This window comes from Emys orbicularis, chromosome 20, assembly GCF_028017835.1.
Source record: "Emys orbicularis isolate rEmyOrb1 chromosome 20, rEmyOrb1.hap1, whole genome shotgun sequence".
Lineage (NCBI taxonomy): Eukaryota > Metazoa > Chordata > Testudines > Emydidae > Emys > Emys orbicularis.
Window position 1 is genome coordinate 3,895,239 of NC_088702.1, and position 14,384 is coordinate 3,909,622.

At 57.4% G+C, this 14,384-nt stretch overlaps 1 protein-coding gene across 1 annotated transcript; it reads left to right on the plus strand.

Moving 5' to 3' along the window:
* The first annotated feature begins 776 nt into the window (after window positions 1-776).
* ISG20L2 (interferon stimulated exonuclease gene 20 like 2) lies at window positions 777-3,620 on the plus strand. The gene is made up of 3 exons (XM_065420336.1): window positions 777-1,532; window positions 2,668-2,868; window positions 3,507-3,620. Exons 1-3 carry the CDS (start codon window positions 804-806, stop codon window positions 3,618-3,620), a joined length of 1,044 nt encoding a protein of 347 aa, XP_065276408.1. The 5' UTR covers window positions 777-803.
* Window positions 3,621-14,384: the final 10,764 nt, after the last annotated feature.

The following is a 14,384-nucleotide window of genomic DNA, read 5'->3' on the forward strand; positions in this document are numbered from 1 at the left end:
CTTTGGTCTTTTACACGCCCCGTGTATGTTCCCTAAACCTATATTTTGGTTGGGTATTTTCCACACGCAGGGATAAGGAACCGAACCAAACCAAACCCCAAAGCTGAGTCTTTCATTATTGGTTGGTTGATAAACCGTTTAACGAGCTGTTGGATGCCACTCATCCAGATTTCTCATGGTGGTTGTATCTGCAGCTGTAGTGCCACAAACTGATCTCATCAGATCACAGGCTGAGCAGGGTTGGGTCAGTTTCACAATAATGTAAAACCTACAAGACAAACCCAGGGGGTTCCCTGCAATGTGGTCAGATATTTACTAAATGTTGCACCTACCCTCTGGGGAAAAGTTCCGGGGCCCATGTGCTTTTCTACTGCCGGTGTCAATTTTCAGTTGAGACATAAAATGGAGACCTTGATCATCCCTACAAACGTAAGTGTGTTAGTCTTGATGGCCTGGCCAAAGCCCCGAATCTCAGTCCTCCCTGTACTTACAGCTGGTTGCCGGATTTTTCTTTACTTCCTGGCCTAATCTGTGGTGTTGCACACACCAAGGTGGGGGCAATTCACTGGGGCGTGGAGTGATTCTAGTGCGGAGAGAGTTTCTCAAGCACTTTGAGAGCCCTCTGTAAATGTGAATTCTTCTGATGAGTGGCGGCAACGGTCTTGATTTTCTGTTTCAGGTGAGGGCGTGAGCCTCTGTCGAGCCGTGTGTATGGGGCTGGCTGCTTGAGGGGTGAAAGAGACCCGGGGCCCTTCTCCATCTTCCCTCCTCCTCATGTTTGCTGCCTTCTGCAAGAACCCACCATGTCGGATTTGATCATCAACCTGGACTTGGGCCTCCAGCAGGCTCCCAAGAGGGGAACGGACAGCAACCAGAAACACCAGCGCTTTGTGAAACGGCGCCGTTTCCTGGAGAGGAGGGGTTTTCTGAAGCAGAAGCAGCTGCCGCCGCCCCAGCATCATCCCCCCAAAGGCCAGGTCTCCCATCAGGACTCCCGCTCCTGGGAGAGGACCAAGAAGAAGTGGCTCGCCGAGGATCAGAACTCTTTCCAGACAGATGGGCTTTCCCATCAGCCAAAAACCTTCCCCAAGGCAAATAACCATTGTTGCTTTGACCAGCCCAGCGCCACCACGGACTCTGGCTCCCCTCTGCCTTGTTTTCCATCAGGAGCGAGGAAGGTGACGTGCAGATCAGCAAAGGCCAGTGGGACCCCTGGGAACCACAGCGCCCAGCCCCTCGCTGGGGTGCAGAAACCCAGCCTGCTGAGCGAGTATGCCAGCGGCCTGCCCCCAGTGCCCCGACCGGGCAAGCCCAGCAAAGTGGTGGCCATCGACTGCGAGATGGTGGGCACGGGCCCTGGCGGCCGGATCAGCGACCTGGCCAGGTGCAGCATTGTGAGTTACCATGGCGACGTGGTGTATGACAAGTACATCCGGCCTGTCGACCCCATCACCGATTACCGCACCCGGTGGAGCGGCATCAAAAAACATCACATGAAGAACGCCACCCCGTTCAAAACGGCCCAGAAAGAGGTAAGCGCCCAGGGCATCGGCTGGGCTTGTGGGGATTCAGTAAGGGGCGCTCTCCTCTCTCAGCCCAATGCCGTGGCCAGGAGCACCGCGATGTGCTTGACTCAGGAGGGGGCGCTCTCTCTTTGGAGTCAGTTTGGGGTAAAGGTTTCCGGTGCCTCTGGGAGCTCCCCTTCAGAGGCCTTAAGTCCCTGCCATGCTGGTCCTTGGGGGCCCTTTGCTTCTCCATGGCTGGCATGAGGCCTACCCCATCCTTTCCTCAGGTCCGTCAGCCCAGATCTCTGCTGGGGCCTCTAGGCATAGTAATAAGAGAGCGAAAGGGCCGGGGCGGTCGGGGTGCTCAGCGTCTCTGAGGAACAGGCCCTTTGCGGCTACACATGAGGTTCGAACCCATGCTGAACTCACACTGGCTATCCCCAGGCAGTCAGCACTTCCAAACGAGCCCTGCCCGAGGGGGCCAGCGTCCTCTGCTTCAACACCCTCCCGGACCACTGAGCAACATTGAGTCTGCCTATAACCTGTTTTGTCAAAAGCTCACTAGGGGGCGCTCCAACCCTCTCTTTAATCCAATATGCTGATGCCTTTTTGTTGTTGTTGCCTCTGATACATGTCTAATTTGGTGGTGGGTGATGGGGTTTTCCCAGCGTCAGCTCGGTGCAGCTGGCTCTCGGTGGTTTTTCGGCACCTTGTGTAACCGTCCAGGGAGCAGCCACTTAGAAGGCCCGTTCCTAGCGAAGCTCTAAAACGAAGGAGACAGGATTCTGGCCACGCGGGGGTGAAATAAGCAGCCAGGCAGAGCTTCCAGACAAAGCTGGTTCAGGCTGGGTCACTGCTGGAACCAGAGACCAGAGGAGATCGTGGGGTGGTTCGGGAGCAGTGTGGGTGACTCAGCAGGGGGCGCTCTCCCCTCTGAGCCAGTGCTAGGTAGTGGTGGGGTTTCTCAGTAGGAGGCACTGTCCCCTGGCAGACAGTGTTGATCCCAAAGCAACAGCAGGGAACAGCATGGGTGACTGAGTAGGGGGCGCCTTCCCCCCAGAGCCAGCGTTGAGCCCCATCAGACGGCTGTGGCACGTGCCTTGTTGCCTGAGCGCCGGTCCCCGGCGTCCCCAGCACCTGAGCTGCCCTGGTTCTCTCTCAGATCCTGAAGCTCCTAGCGGGGAAGATCGTGGTCGGCCACGCCATCCACAACGACTTCAAGGCGCTGAAGTATTTCCACCCGAAATCGGTGACCAGGGACACGTCAAAAATCCCCCTGCTGAACCGCAAGGCCGGCTTCCCGGAGCACGAGTCGGCCTCGCTGAAACGCCTCACCAAGCAGCTACTGCACAAAGACATCCAGGTACCCTCTGCCTCTGGGACAGGCCCCCAGGCACTAGCCACGCCTGTGCTTAGCAATGCCCCGGGCCAGGCAGGCAGCCCTAGAAATCTGGGCCCCGGCCCACGTCTTCTCAGTTCCTTGCTGCCTGTGCTGTGTCTGGCTACTTCCCCATCCTGAAAGTCCCCCCTGGTTCTCAGCATCAGCCACAGGGGGTCGCTCTAGAGCTGAGCTGCTGCTTCAAGGAGCAGCGCCCTCCAGAAGCCAAGGGAGACGCGGTCCCTGAATGGAAAAATAAAGTGCTGTCCCCTGGCTGGCCAGGGGGTGTCACTAGAGAGTGAGGTGAGGCATTTTCTCTCCCAGGAGTTGCTTGCCGTGTGGCCTAGTGGATAGAGCACAGGACTGGTGCCCAGGAGTTCTATCCCCAGCTCTGTCACTGGGTGACCTTGGGCAAGTCATGTCCCCTGTCTGGGACTCAGTTTCCCCATCTGTGCAATTGGGCTAATGAGGTCAGCATTAATAATGCCCAGCGCCACAAGCCGCCTGCTGTTCCGAGCGTGCTGATCACCTGGGGAAGCAGCGAGTGAGGATCAGAGCTGTCGGCCGGTCACACTGGCTAACGTCCCTGATCGATCGTCTCTCTCTTCCCTTGTTCCCCGCAGGTCGGCAAAAACGGCCACTCCTCAGTGGAAGACGCCAAAGCCACCATGGAGCTGTACCGGGTGATCGAAGCCGAGTGGGAGAGGCAGCTGGCGCTGAACCCTGAGCAGGAGTGAGTGGCCTTGGGGCCCGCCCCCGTGCTGCCGAAGAAGGAGCAGGCCCCGAACCCCAGAGCAAACGAAAAGAGGGGATCAGCAAAACGCAGGGTGGGAGGATCCTAGGCCAGGCCGGGGAGTAGGAATACGGACCAGCTGCCTGGGGCCAGTGAAAGCAGGCGAGGAGGAGGCGGGCGGGCGGGCAGCTGGGAGCCTCGTGCAGCGTTTCTGACGCAGGCGCCAGTCAGAGGCGCGAGGAAGTAGCAGCCATCACGCGTCGCCTCCAGGTCTCTGTTAGTGCACATGCCTCACCAAGTGCTGTCTCTTCCGTCTTGTCTTAACCCCACAGGGGAACCGTGCTACCTCCCAGCTGGGGGGCCCACACTTTGCCCACCCCCTCCCTGGCGTTCCCTGCCCGGATCACGCCGTGGGTTCTGCTGGCCGCCCCTCGTGTCCTAGAACCCGCTTGGTCCAGACTTCCGGGCGGGATTCGTGCCCTCTTCCCATGCGGACAGACCCTGTGTCACGTTCTCATTCTGATCTGATTTCCGTAGGGGGCATGGGCCAGTCGGTGAGTTCGAATCAGACCTTTAGGGGAGAAGATCTTGGGGGCTGAAAGCGACGCTGGTAAATAAATGTCTCCAAAGGGCCTTTCCCTGGGAAGGTTTCTGTGGCAACCCAGTGGTGTTTGGTGGCTTCTCCACCCCCTCAGCTTTATTTTGGATCAGAAGCAAGGGACTCTCAGAGTTCCCCCACCCTGGGGTGTAGGGGAGATGGGTTGGCACAGCTGTTTGCAAGCCTCAGTGCCTCTAAGGGGCCTGATGAATGGCCCTGCAGAGCCCCAGCTGGTCGGTCAGCGGCGCGCCACTGGCACTGCACTGATATATCCCAGAGAATCAGGTCCCAAATTCCTAGACCCTGGGCATCAGGGCCCGTGCCACCTGCCATTGCCGGGGGATTATGAGATTCAATCCTCCCCGGCCCGTTCCCTCCTTGGCCCCCCTGCTGAGGCTGGCAGTTACGCTGGAGACGGCGGTGGCTTGTTAATGCGGGCAGCTGGCCGAGACCCACCAAACTCATCTCACACAGGGAGAAGGACTCTGCCGAGACGCCCAGCCTGGGCTAGAGTCAGGGCAGCATCCAGCAGTGAGGCTCTGTACCCCGTCTTCGGTCCCCTGAGCCAGCCGGCACCATCCCACGATGGTGGCCTCTCTAGGGCAGCATGGGGTTGCTTGGGCCACTGAAAATCTCCATTAGAGGTCACGGCCGCAGCTGACTCATCTCTGGCCTCTCCCTCCCCCCCTCCCCCCCCCCCCCCCCCCGCTTCTGCGAGGGCCGTGCCTCAGCCTGGGGGAGCCCCTCTGGGTTGACGATTCATCTCCCAGCACCAGGTGTGTGGGTGGCAACCCGGAGCCGCTGCCCTCCCTGTCTTGAGTCCAGCAAAGGCCCTGATCTTCTGACTCTAGCCAGGAGGCGCTCTACTACGGTTCCCATCAGCCTCTGGGGCAGGGCTTGGCTTGGCTGAGCATGGAACATGGGCAGGAATGTAACTGCGGTGCTGTGGTTTTGGGACAAGACCCAGGGGGTGGCCCTGAGTTCGAGACAGCAACGGGTGGGATCTTTGAGGTGGAGCAGCGTCCAATCCGCAGTGCCCAGGGGCAGGCCACCAGACAGAGACGGACTTCTGGGTCTGTTCCAGCAGGCAGGACGTGGGTAGCAGACGCACAGTCTGGATGAGCTTAAGGAAATCAACGGAGGTACCCGCTCCCCCAAACAACCCCCCAGTCTCCATTGGCGGGCTGTGCCAAACAGGGAACTTTCGCTATAAGGGATGAAGGGAGGAGCTTTTTCAGAGACATGGTCTAGCGGTTACAGCAGCCGCCCAGGGGGTTGGGAGGGTGGGGTTCTAATCGCTGGGGTCATTCTGGGTCCGATTCGGCTCTCCTTTACATGGGCGTAAGTCCCTTTGACTTCAGTGGAGCTACTCCTGATTTACATTGACGTGACTGACAAGCAACTCGGGCCCAACGGGTGACCTCGTGCAAGTCGCGCTGCTGCTCTGTGCCTCAGTTTCCCCACCTGTGAAATGGGGAGGACGATCCTGACCTCGGTGCGGTGCTGTGAGTAGAGCTGGCAAACGATTTCCAAACCCACCGCTCTTCATGAATTTGACACACAATTTCGGCCCGTCACCAGATGGCCCGAGGTGGCAGTGGGAGTGGTGTTGCCCCGTACGAAGGGCACTCACCCGAGAGGTGGGGGAGACAGGCTCAGATTCCCACCTCTGAAACAGACCTGAAATGGCCTTTTTGCCACCGAACCCCAAAAGTTAATTATTCGCCCCGCTGGAGTTGTGAAGGAAAGTCCTTTGCGATCCTTCACTGGGACGACTCTCGTTTGGCAGCTTGCACTGCAATTTCAGATCTCTTTCAAGTAGATTGGCACTGACTTCTTTAAAGGGCCGGATCCTCTGGCATGGTCATTTCCACCAGTGCAAAGTGGGGGGGAAATGCTGCCTGTTCTGTTCCGGTTCCCCCTTGCTTTGTACTGGTGTTAGTGAAGACAGGAGCAGCAGAGTGCTGGAGAACTGGATCCCAGCTCTAGCAGTGGGGCAGCTCTGGGGCTCCGTGGTTGAGCCGTTCGGTGAGAGGGCTTGCCCAAGTAACGGTTACTCGAATTCGTCTTTGCCGTAGTGCTCGGACCAAACTGTTTGTCCGGGGAGCGGAGCCCGGTGCTTTTCACATACGTGTACAGCTCCGTGCGCGAGCATCTTTCAGAATTGGAATGTTTCCGGGTCCTTGAATCCCTGCAGCAATGAACTGTTCGGTCCTTTGTGGGAGTGAGTTGGGTTGTTTGAAAATGAAATGTGTCACTTTCGAAATCACTCGTAAAAAAATAAAAGCTAAAAGATCGATTCATTTCTGCTTCTGCAATGGGGGTGTGCTCGCGGGGGGGCTCAGAATATCCGCTGGGGAGCTGTAGGTCTGGTTCTCGCCAGGGGCACACTACTACAATTCCCATCAGACACCGGGGCAGGGCTTGACAGTGCTGGGTTTTCAGGACAAGATCCGGGGGCAGCGTGTAGGTGGCACCGATTTCTAGGCACCCAAAGACAGCAACGCTTTCTGCCTGGGTGGAGACTTGTAGGCGGCTCGGTGGAGCTGTAGTGCAGGAGTGCTGGCTATCGGGGTGTTCACGCTGGCCTGAGATTTTCAAAAGCAGCCTGTGATTTTAGGGGGCCGCTGTTTTGTGGGATGCAACTTGAGACACCTTAGAAAGGGGCTGGTTTTCACGCAGGCCCCTTGCGGAGGGTCTCCACTTGGGCCCCACAAGTGGGGGGATGGACGGGAAATCAGTGGGAGAGGGCCCCACAATTCAGTGGTCAGTTTTAAAAACATCTTCGCTTCCTCCCCAGCATCACCTGACTCATCCAAAATAGCCAGACCAGGCCCGGCGTCCCCAAGCGCTGTTATGGGCGGTAATTCTCCCTGTCGTCTGAGGTCACTAACCCAAGGAGCTGGGAAGAGCTGTGCCACAGTGGCAAACCCTGGATCCCAATGGATCCTTCAGGGGGGCACCGTTCCCTGCTCTGGGGGTTCCCTGTGCCCCCAGCCACGCCTCACTCCCGCTTTGTGGGGGGAGAAGCAGGGGACCGGGGCCCAGCGGTGAGCTCTGGAAGAGGCAAACAGTCCGAAGACATGGGGACGCAGGCTGCATCTTATCCCAGGATGCCTTTTCCAGCTCTGGAGGGATCCACCGATTGATTTCAAAGGGTCTCCGGAAGAGAACCATCAACCCAACAGTGATTGTAGTCCACTCCATGGACAGAACCTACCCCGGGGGGCAGTGAAAGCCACAGCACAGCAGGGGCAGAGGAAGCGTAGGCTTCTGGTTAAAGCGCCAGTCTGGGACTCCAGAGAGCTGGGTTCAGTTGACCTGGAGTTGAGTCACAGGTTCATGTTCCTGATGCCCAGCTACCATGGTGATGGGCACCCTTATGAAACTACTTTTGATAGAGTTGCCTGTTCTGGGGTCTGGGCAGCGCCCGGCACAACAGGGCCCTGATCTCGGTCGGGGTCTGGGCAGCGCCTGGGTTTGGTTGGGATCTGTACAGCCTCCAGGGGGTGGGATCTTGGTCAGGCCTCTGGGTGCTACTGTCACTCTCCCCAGCCCCTTTGCTAAGCCAAATTGAACTGTATGACGGGCTCCCCTGGGACCAGCTCCCCAGTCAAACCTGGGGAACAGAGAGGAAATTGGTGCCTGCACCGCTCCCCCTGCACCCAGGTTCCCAGAGGAAATGACACGTGGGGTTCTTTAAAAATCTGGGGCTCTTGTTCAGACTCCCAGCGAATTAGTGGCGCTTCTCGGGTCCAGGTGAGGCCAGGCTAATGTAGCCGAGCAGCTGCAACCTAGGGGAGGGTTTTGATTCCAATCAGGCCCACGGTTGCCGGGATTTTGGCTGAATTTCTTCTTGCTACTCTCCAGAGTGCGCGTGGGGGTGGGGGTATGATGGGGAAAGGGGAGGAAGTTGGGGGTGTCTGAGAAAGGGGGAGGAGGGTCTGTGGTTCAGGGGAGAGTGTGTATTTGGGCATGGACGGAAGGGGGAGGGGAATGCATGGGGGGAAGGGAGGGGGTGGGATAGAGGAATGCTGGGGGTGTAGGGGGCAGGGTGTAGAAAGAGGGGGACGGGGTGTATGTGTGGGGAGGTGGGTGTATAAGGGGGGGGGTATTCACACTAGTAGAAGCCAGATGATGAAACCCAAGGGCCTGCCCCTCCCCCCCCCCGCACCATTTCCCCCCCCCGCCCCGGATCTCTCCCGTCTCTGCCCCCCGGAGCTGGGCTGAGCTCTGACTCCCCCTGACAGCTGAGGCTGAGCAGACCCTGGAGTTGCTGGGGGGGGGGAGCATTTCCCACATCTTTGTTGCATTGGGGCCGAGCACTTGGATCCCCTTGATGTTGCTTTTCCAAATCTAAACCAGTCCGGGAGGGGGGTCAGCGAAGGGCCAGCAGGGGCTGGAGGGGGGGAGTGTGGTTGCAACAGCAGCTTTGTACGCCGGGCGGGGCTGCTGGAACAAAGCAACAAAATCCCCCCCACCCCCCATGCACGGTGCGGTGTTTGGTGCCTAGCTCTGCTTCTCCAGTAACCGGGGAAGGCAGGCGTCGGGGCACCTACATTGCGGGTGGGTCCCGATCCAGTAGATGTGCTCGGAGGGGGCCTGCCGGATTGGGCCCCGTCACACAAACCAGCTGGTGGGGGGAGTGGGGACGGGACCTCCCTTTAGCCAGGTGGCATGGGGGGACCCCGGTACGAGTCCCCCACTCTGCCCGATGTGACGGGACCTGTCCGGGGCGAGCCCTAACCCCTGGGCGAGGGGCTATCCGTCCACAGTCTCTCCCAATCCGACGGTCCCACCGTAATTAAATAGCGGAAGAATTAACTAGGAAGTAGAGCTAGGACGGCTCCCTAGCCAGTGGTGAGGGCACGCACCGGAGAGGTGGCAGATCCAGGGGCGTCCCAGGTGAGTACCCGCACTACTGGACTATAGGCTATAAGGGAGGTGGGCGTTCCCCTCCACCCCCAGCTGTGTGCTTGGGGTGACTGCTCTGAGGGCCCCGAGCCGGTAGGCGGCTGCTGAGACCGACTAGATCAGGCTCCACGGGTGAGGTGGGCAGCCGAACGCCCGGCCTGGTTGCTGGATCGCTCAGGTGGGAGCTGAGGGTCTGGGTGCCCGGACTCGGAGACACCTGGGGTCCTTTTGCTGCAAAGTCGTAGGCGCGGAGCGGATTTAGGAGCCTGCGGGTTCGGCAGGACCGTGGATCGCAGAGGGATCTCAGAACGGGATGTAGCCGCCTGCGTGAAGCCCATCCCGAGTCTCTCTGGACCTCAGCCGGTTCTCCTTTGTCTGCTTTGATTGCAAGCTCTGCCGGGCGGGGACTGTCTGTACAGCACCCGGCACGGTGGGACCCTGATCCTGATGATCAGGTGCCCTTCGCCTGGGGACGGGGCTGTGGGGATAAATACAGAAAAGGTTGGGAGGAGCCCAGATGCTACGGGTGATGGGTGCCCTGGATAGATAGGTAGCCATGGGGAAGGTGCAAGGCTGGGACTCAGAGCCAGCTCCTCAAAGGGATTTGGGTTCCTAGGCGTTAGTAGCCTAGATACTCTCCCGGATCGGGGCCTACGTTCTCAGCAGGGGTGGAGGTGAACCCAGATTTCCAGAGTCCCAGCCCTGCCCCGGCCGGCCCTGAACCCTAGGACACGGGACAGTACCCCTAGGCGGAAGAGCTGAGCTAATACCCTCCCCTGGATAAATCAGCTACAAGCTCTGGCCTGTCTGAAGTGCTGGGTGGGGGAAGCTGAAGAGAGTGGTGGTGTGATTAATTAGGGAGGTGCTCCCTCCCCATAGCACCTAACCTCCCTCTGACTTGCCTTTTGATCTCCCTGTTGCCTGTCACATCCCGGAGCCAACTTCACCTTGGAACTTCTTAAAGTTTTGCTGTGGATCAAGATGATTTTGGAGATTAGTGTGTTTTGCCTCAAGCAGTGGTTGTGGGTGTGGGCTGGGAGTCAGGACCACTGGCTTCCATTCCCAGCTCTGCAGGGGTGAGTGTGATCTAGCGGTTAGAGCATAACTGGGAGTCAGGACTCCCGGGTGTCTCTGCAGCTCTGGGGGGGAAGTGGGGTCTAGTGGTTAGAGCAGGGGACTAGCACTCAGGATTCTGGGTTCCACTCCCTCGTTTCCTATTGACTTTCTGTGGCAGCTGATCAAGTTGCCGCTCTGTGCCTCAGTTTCCCTATCTATAAATTAGAGATCATATTTCCCTCCCTTACTGGGGTAAGTTCAGGCTAGTTTAGGAAGGGGAGAGTTGGCTGTGAAGGCCATGTACAGTAGTGGAATACTGGGCCAGGCCTGGGATCTGTCATTCCTTTCACTACAGCTCTGTCCTCCTGTGGTGAGGTGGGACAGCTGTTTATTAGCACTGCTCCCCAGGGTTCAGTCACCCAGCACTAAAATGCAGCCACCTCTGGGGTAGGACACAGTACTGGTGTAACAGCCCTCAGCAACGCTGCGCAGGGTTCACTCATCCAACACTGAAATGCAACTGCCTCTGGGGTGGGGTGTGGCAGTGGTTTAACACTGCACAACAAAGGGAAATTTGGGGAGGCAGGCCATGGAATTAATCTAATTAGAATTTGGCCAGGAAATCAGTGTGCTGAAGGGAACTGCCCGGTGACCCCTCTTTAAAAATGTCTCCCATAAAATACAGCTGTCTAATGTTTGCGTCCAACTTTTCTTAGCCGATTTGGTGATGATTTCCAGGGCCTAGCGGGGGGCAGGATGGATTCTGTCAGGCAGCTCTACAGGCATCACCAGTCACCCGCCAGCATCTGCTTCCCCAGGAACTCTTTCCTTCTGTGTTTCGCGCCTGTTACAAATGAACTTCCCCCGCCCGACCCACAAACAGGTTGTGCCAGAGGGGCTGACAGCCTGGCTAAGTGTTGATGAAAGATGGCTTTGCGGGGCACTGGGGGGGGAAGGGAAACACACCGTGCAGCTATAACCTTTCCTGCTGTCAGGCCAGGCCAATCTACGGAAACTCCAGCGGATGGAGAGGGGGTGCTGTGCTGCAGTGAGTTCAGTAGGGGGCGCTCTCCTCTGGATCAGTACTGACCCCTTTCAGAGGAGATGAGAAACCAGCTCTGATCCCTTTTGCTCTGGAAAGACCAACACCCAGAGCCGACACGGCTGGGGTAGCTGAATTTCCAGGAGGTTATTTTTATTGATATTTAGGCTCAACAGAATTCTGTTGCTAGAATCCCGACGTTTATTTTTAAGCACGTTTTGAGATTTTTATTCCATTACCATTTTCACCAGGGTGCAAAATGATGGGCGGTGTGGGGCATGATGATGCCATCATTATGTATTGACCAGAGATGTTGAGACTGAAAAAGTTAAAGCGACCTAACTGGCGCCGCTGCTCCAGCCCCATTGACACCAGCCTGATGACACATGAAGGCAGGACCCTAAGAAGTTCTGAGGCAGCATTTTTCTTACTTTGCCAGACTGTAAATTTCAATTATCTTCTTTCCTGGGCTTGGGTGTGTAGGGTGAAACTGACGTTTGTCAATAACACTCGAACCCTTCCAAGCCTGTTTATATTTCAGTAGCACAAAGAGATCTGTCCCAAGATCGGGTCCCCATTGTGCTGGGCTCTGCACAGACAGCCCCTGCCCCAATCCGCTTGCAGTCTAAGCAGACAAAGGGAGGCTTACGATCTCTCTTCGACAGAGGGAAAGCGGAGGACCAGAGGGATGAGGGGAAGCTGTGGCAGAGCTGGGATTTGAAGCCAGTGCCCATCCGCTGCCTAAAACACAAAGCTATTCTTTTGTCCTCAGAGTGTCTCCAGCCTGTCTTTACCCTTGCACAGCGCTGGAGGAAACCCAGCAAGTGCTTTGCAAACAGCACCAGTCCCCCCACCCCTTTGCCTGCTCATCCTGCGTGCCCTGACCCCAGGAATAAATGAAACAAGCCATAAGGCAAATAACTTGGGGTCAGGTCCCTGCTGCCCCTTACTCCAAACTCAACCAGACCACCTCTGTGCTGACCCCCCCCTCCTCCCGGATCCTTTGATCTGTATAGGTTTGTGGGTGTCCTTCATCTCTCCGGAGTCATAACAAAGAATCCTATCTGAGATCTGCTCGGGATGCTGCCAGGAAAGACCCCGGGCTCAGCTTTCGTTTGCTTAAGTGTTTTCAATCTCCCCTGTGCGGTGGGAATGGCTGGGATGGCGTGAAGGTTAGAAACAGGCCCTGTTTACCCTCCATCCTCACCCTGGGGGCCCCGCGAACAATGAAAAGTGAAAACACCCGCCCGGCGTTATGATTGCAAAACCTCGGGACATGCCAAACCAATTAGGGCCTTTGGCTAGCTCCTTTCACAGCTGCAGGGTTTCTCACGCCACTTGGGGAGTTGTGTTTCGGGGGGGGAGGGCTGCGCGGCTACAGGGCGGTGGGGGGCATTGGAAACAGGATACAGAGTCTGTCACCTTAAGGTCACCAGTTTGAATCTGAGCCGGGCTGGGTGTGAGCAAAAACTGTCGCAGATTTGTTCGGTGACTTGTGTGAAATGAGTCGGGGGGTGGGAGGGGTTGTCTCAGACGGCCCCTTCACTGGACAGGGGACTCCATGATGCTTGTGGGTCCAGATGTCATGGGGGTGGGAGGAAGGCTGGTCCAGTGGTTAGGACGCTAGCCTGCAAAGCAAGTGACAAAGGTTCCAGTCCTTGCTCTACCTCAGACTTTAGACCCGCTCTGTGCCTCAGTTTCCCCATCTGCACAATGAGGATAACAGCACTGCCCTGCCCCACGGGGTGCTGTGAGAATAAATACATCAAAGAAGGTGAGGTGCTCAGATACTTGTACAGCCCCTAGCACCGTAGGGGGCGCTTTGGTAATAGCGGCAGCCTTAGATAGATGCAATTGGCTCCGCAGCCTGTTGCACCCACTCTGGCTGTGATAGAGGGACCCTTGTGGAGTGGCTGGGCACGGGAGCGTCATGGGGAGAGAATGGGCTGCATAGAAAAACAGGGCTGCTGTCTGTGAGGCTGGGCTTCGGTGGAGCAGATACCAGAGCGCCAGGGGCAGGGCGGCGAGAGGGCGGCGAGCCCCGGCTGGGGCTCGGCTCTCCCCCCGGCGGCCAGAGCGCTGCGCCGCCCCCCTCCAGGTGCCGCCCCAAGCACCAGCTTGGTTGCCTGGTGCCTGGAGCCGGCCCTGAGTCCAGCCCCTGCATCTAGTGCCCCTGCCGGGCTGGAAATAGAATCCGAGGCCAGAAGGGACCAACATGATCCTCTGGTCTGACCCTCCTGCGGAGCACAAGCCAGAGACCGTCCCCACAATAATGCCCAGGGCAGATCTTTGAGAATGGAGCCACCCCTTGGCCAATTGTTAAGAATTCACCATTAAACATGTCCAGTCTGGATTTGTCTAGCTGCAACTCCCAGCTGCTGGCTCATGGGAGCCCTTTCTCTGCTAGATAGAAGAGCCCGTTCATACCCCGTGTAGGGACCGTAATCAATTCACCCCTTCACCTTCTCTTTGTTACCCTAAAGAGATGGAGCTCCTTGAGTTTACTACTGGAAGGCAGGTTTTCGAATCTCTCCCGTGGCTTTTCTCTGAACCCTCCCCGATTTACCCCTCTTGAATTGTGGGCACCAGGCCTGGACACGGGCTCCTAGCAGCGGTCACACCAGTGCCGAATACAGAGGCAAAATAACCTCTCTGCTCCTACTCGAGATTTCCCGGTTTCTGCATCCCAGGCTCACATTAGCGCTCTTGGCCCAGGGGCATGCTGGGAGCTCCTGATTATCCACCGCGACCCCCAGATCTTTTTCAGGGTCCCTTTTCCAGGCTGTTCTTCAGCTGTGGCGAGCAAACGGCAGCATGGCCCAATGGGTAAGTCTAGCCTGCGAGTGAGGAGTCCTGAATTCCAGTCCCAGCTCCACCCCTCCCCTGCCGTATGACCTTTGTCACGGCCCTGCTCTGTGCCTCAGTTTCCCTTCTCCCTCTTTGGTCTGTTCAGATGGTGAGCTCACTGGGGCAGGAACTGTCTCGCTACATGTCTGTGCAGAGCCTGGCACAAAGGGGCTCTGATCACAGGTGTGGCTTCTCTGGACAAGACTGTACCATAAACAATAACACACTCATTGACCCAGAGCCTCTGGCAATTGCAGGATGCTGACTGGGTGGGGCTTGCTCCTATGGGGCAGTCCCTGCTCCATGTTTCA

Bases quoted from the DNA above. Each gene is read 5' to 3' on its own strand.
- ISG20L2 (XM_065420336.1), top strand. From the start codon at position 804: ATGTCGGATTTGATCATCAACCTGGACTTGGGCCTCCAGCAGGCTCCC. The intron at 1,533-2,667 runs GTAAGCGCCCAG...GTTCTCTCTCAG, and splicing joins TCAAAACGGCCCAGAAAGAG to ATCCTGAAGCTCCTAGCGGG. The intron at 2,869-3,506 runs GTACCCTCTGCC...TGTTCCCCGCAG, and splicing joins TACTGCACAAAGACATCCAG to GTCGGCAAAAACGGCCACTC.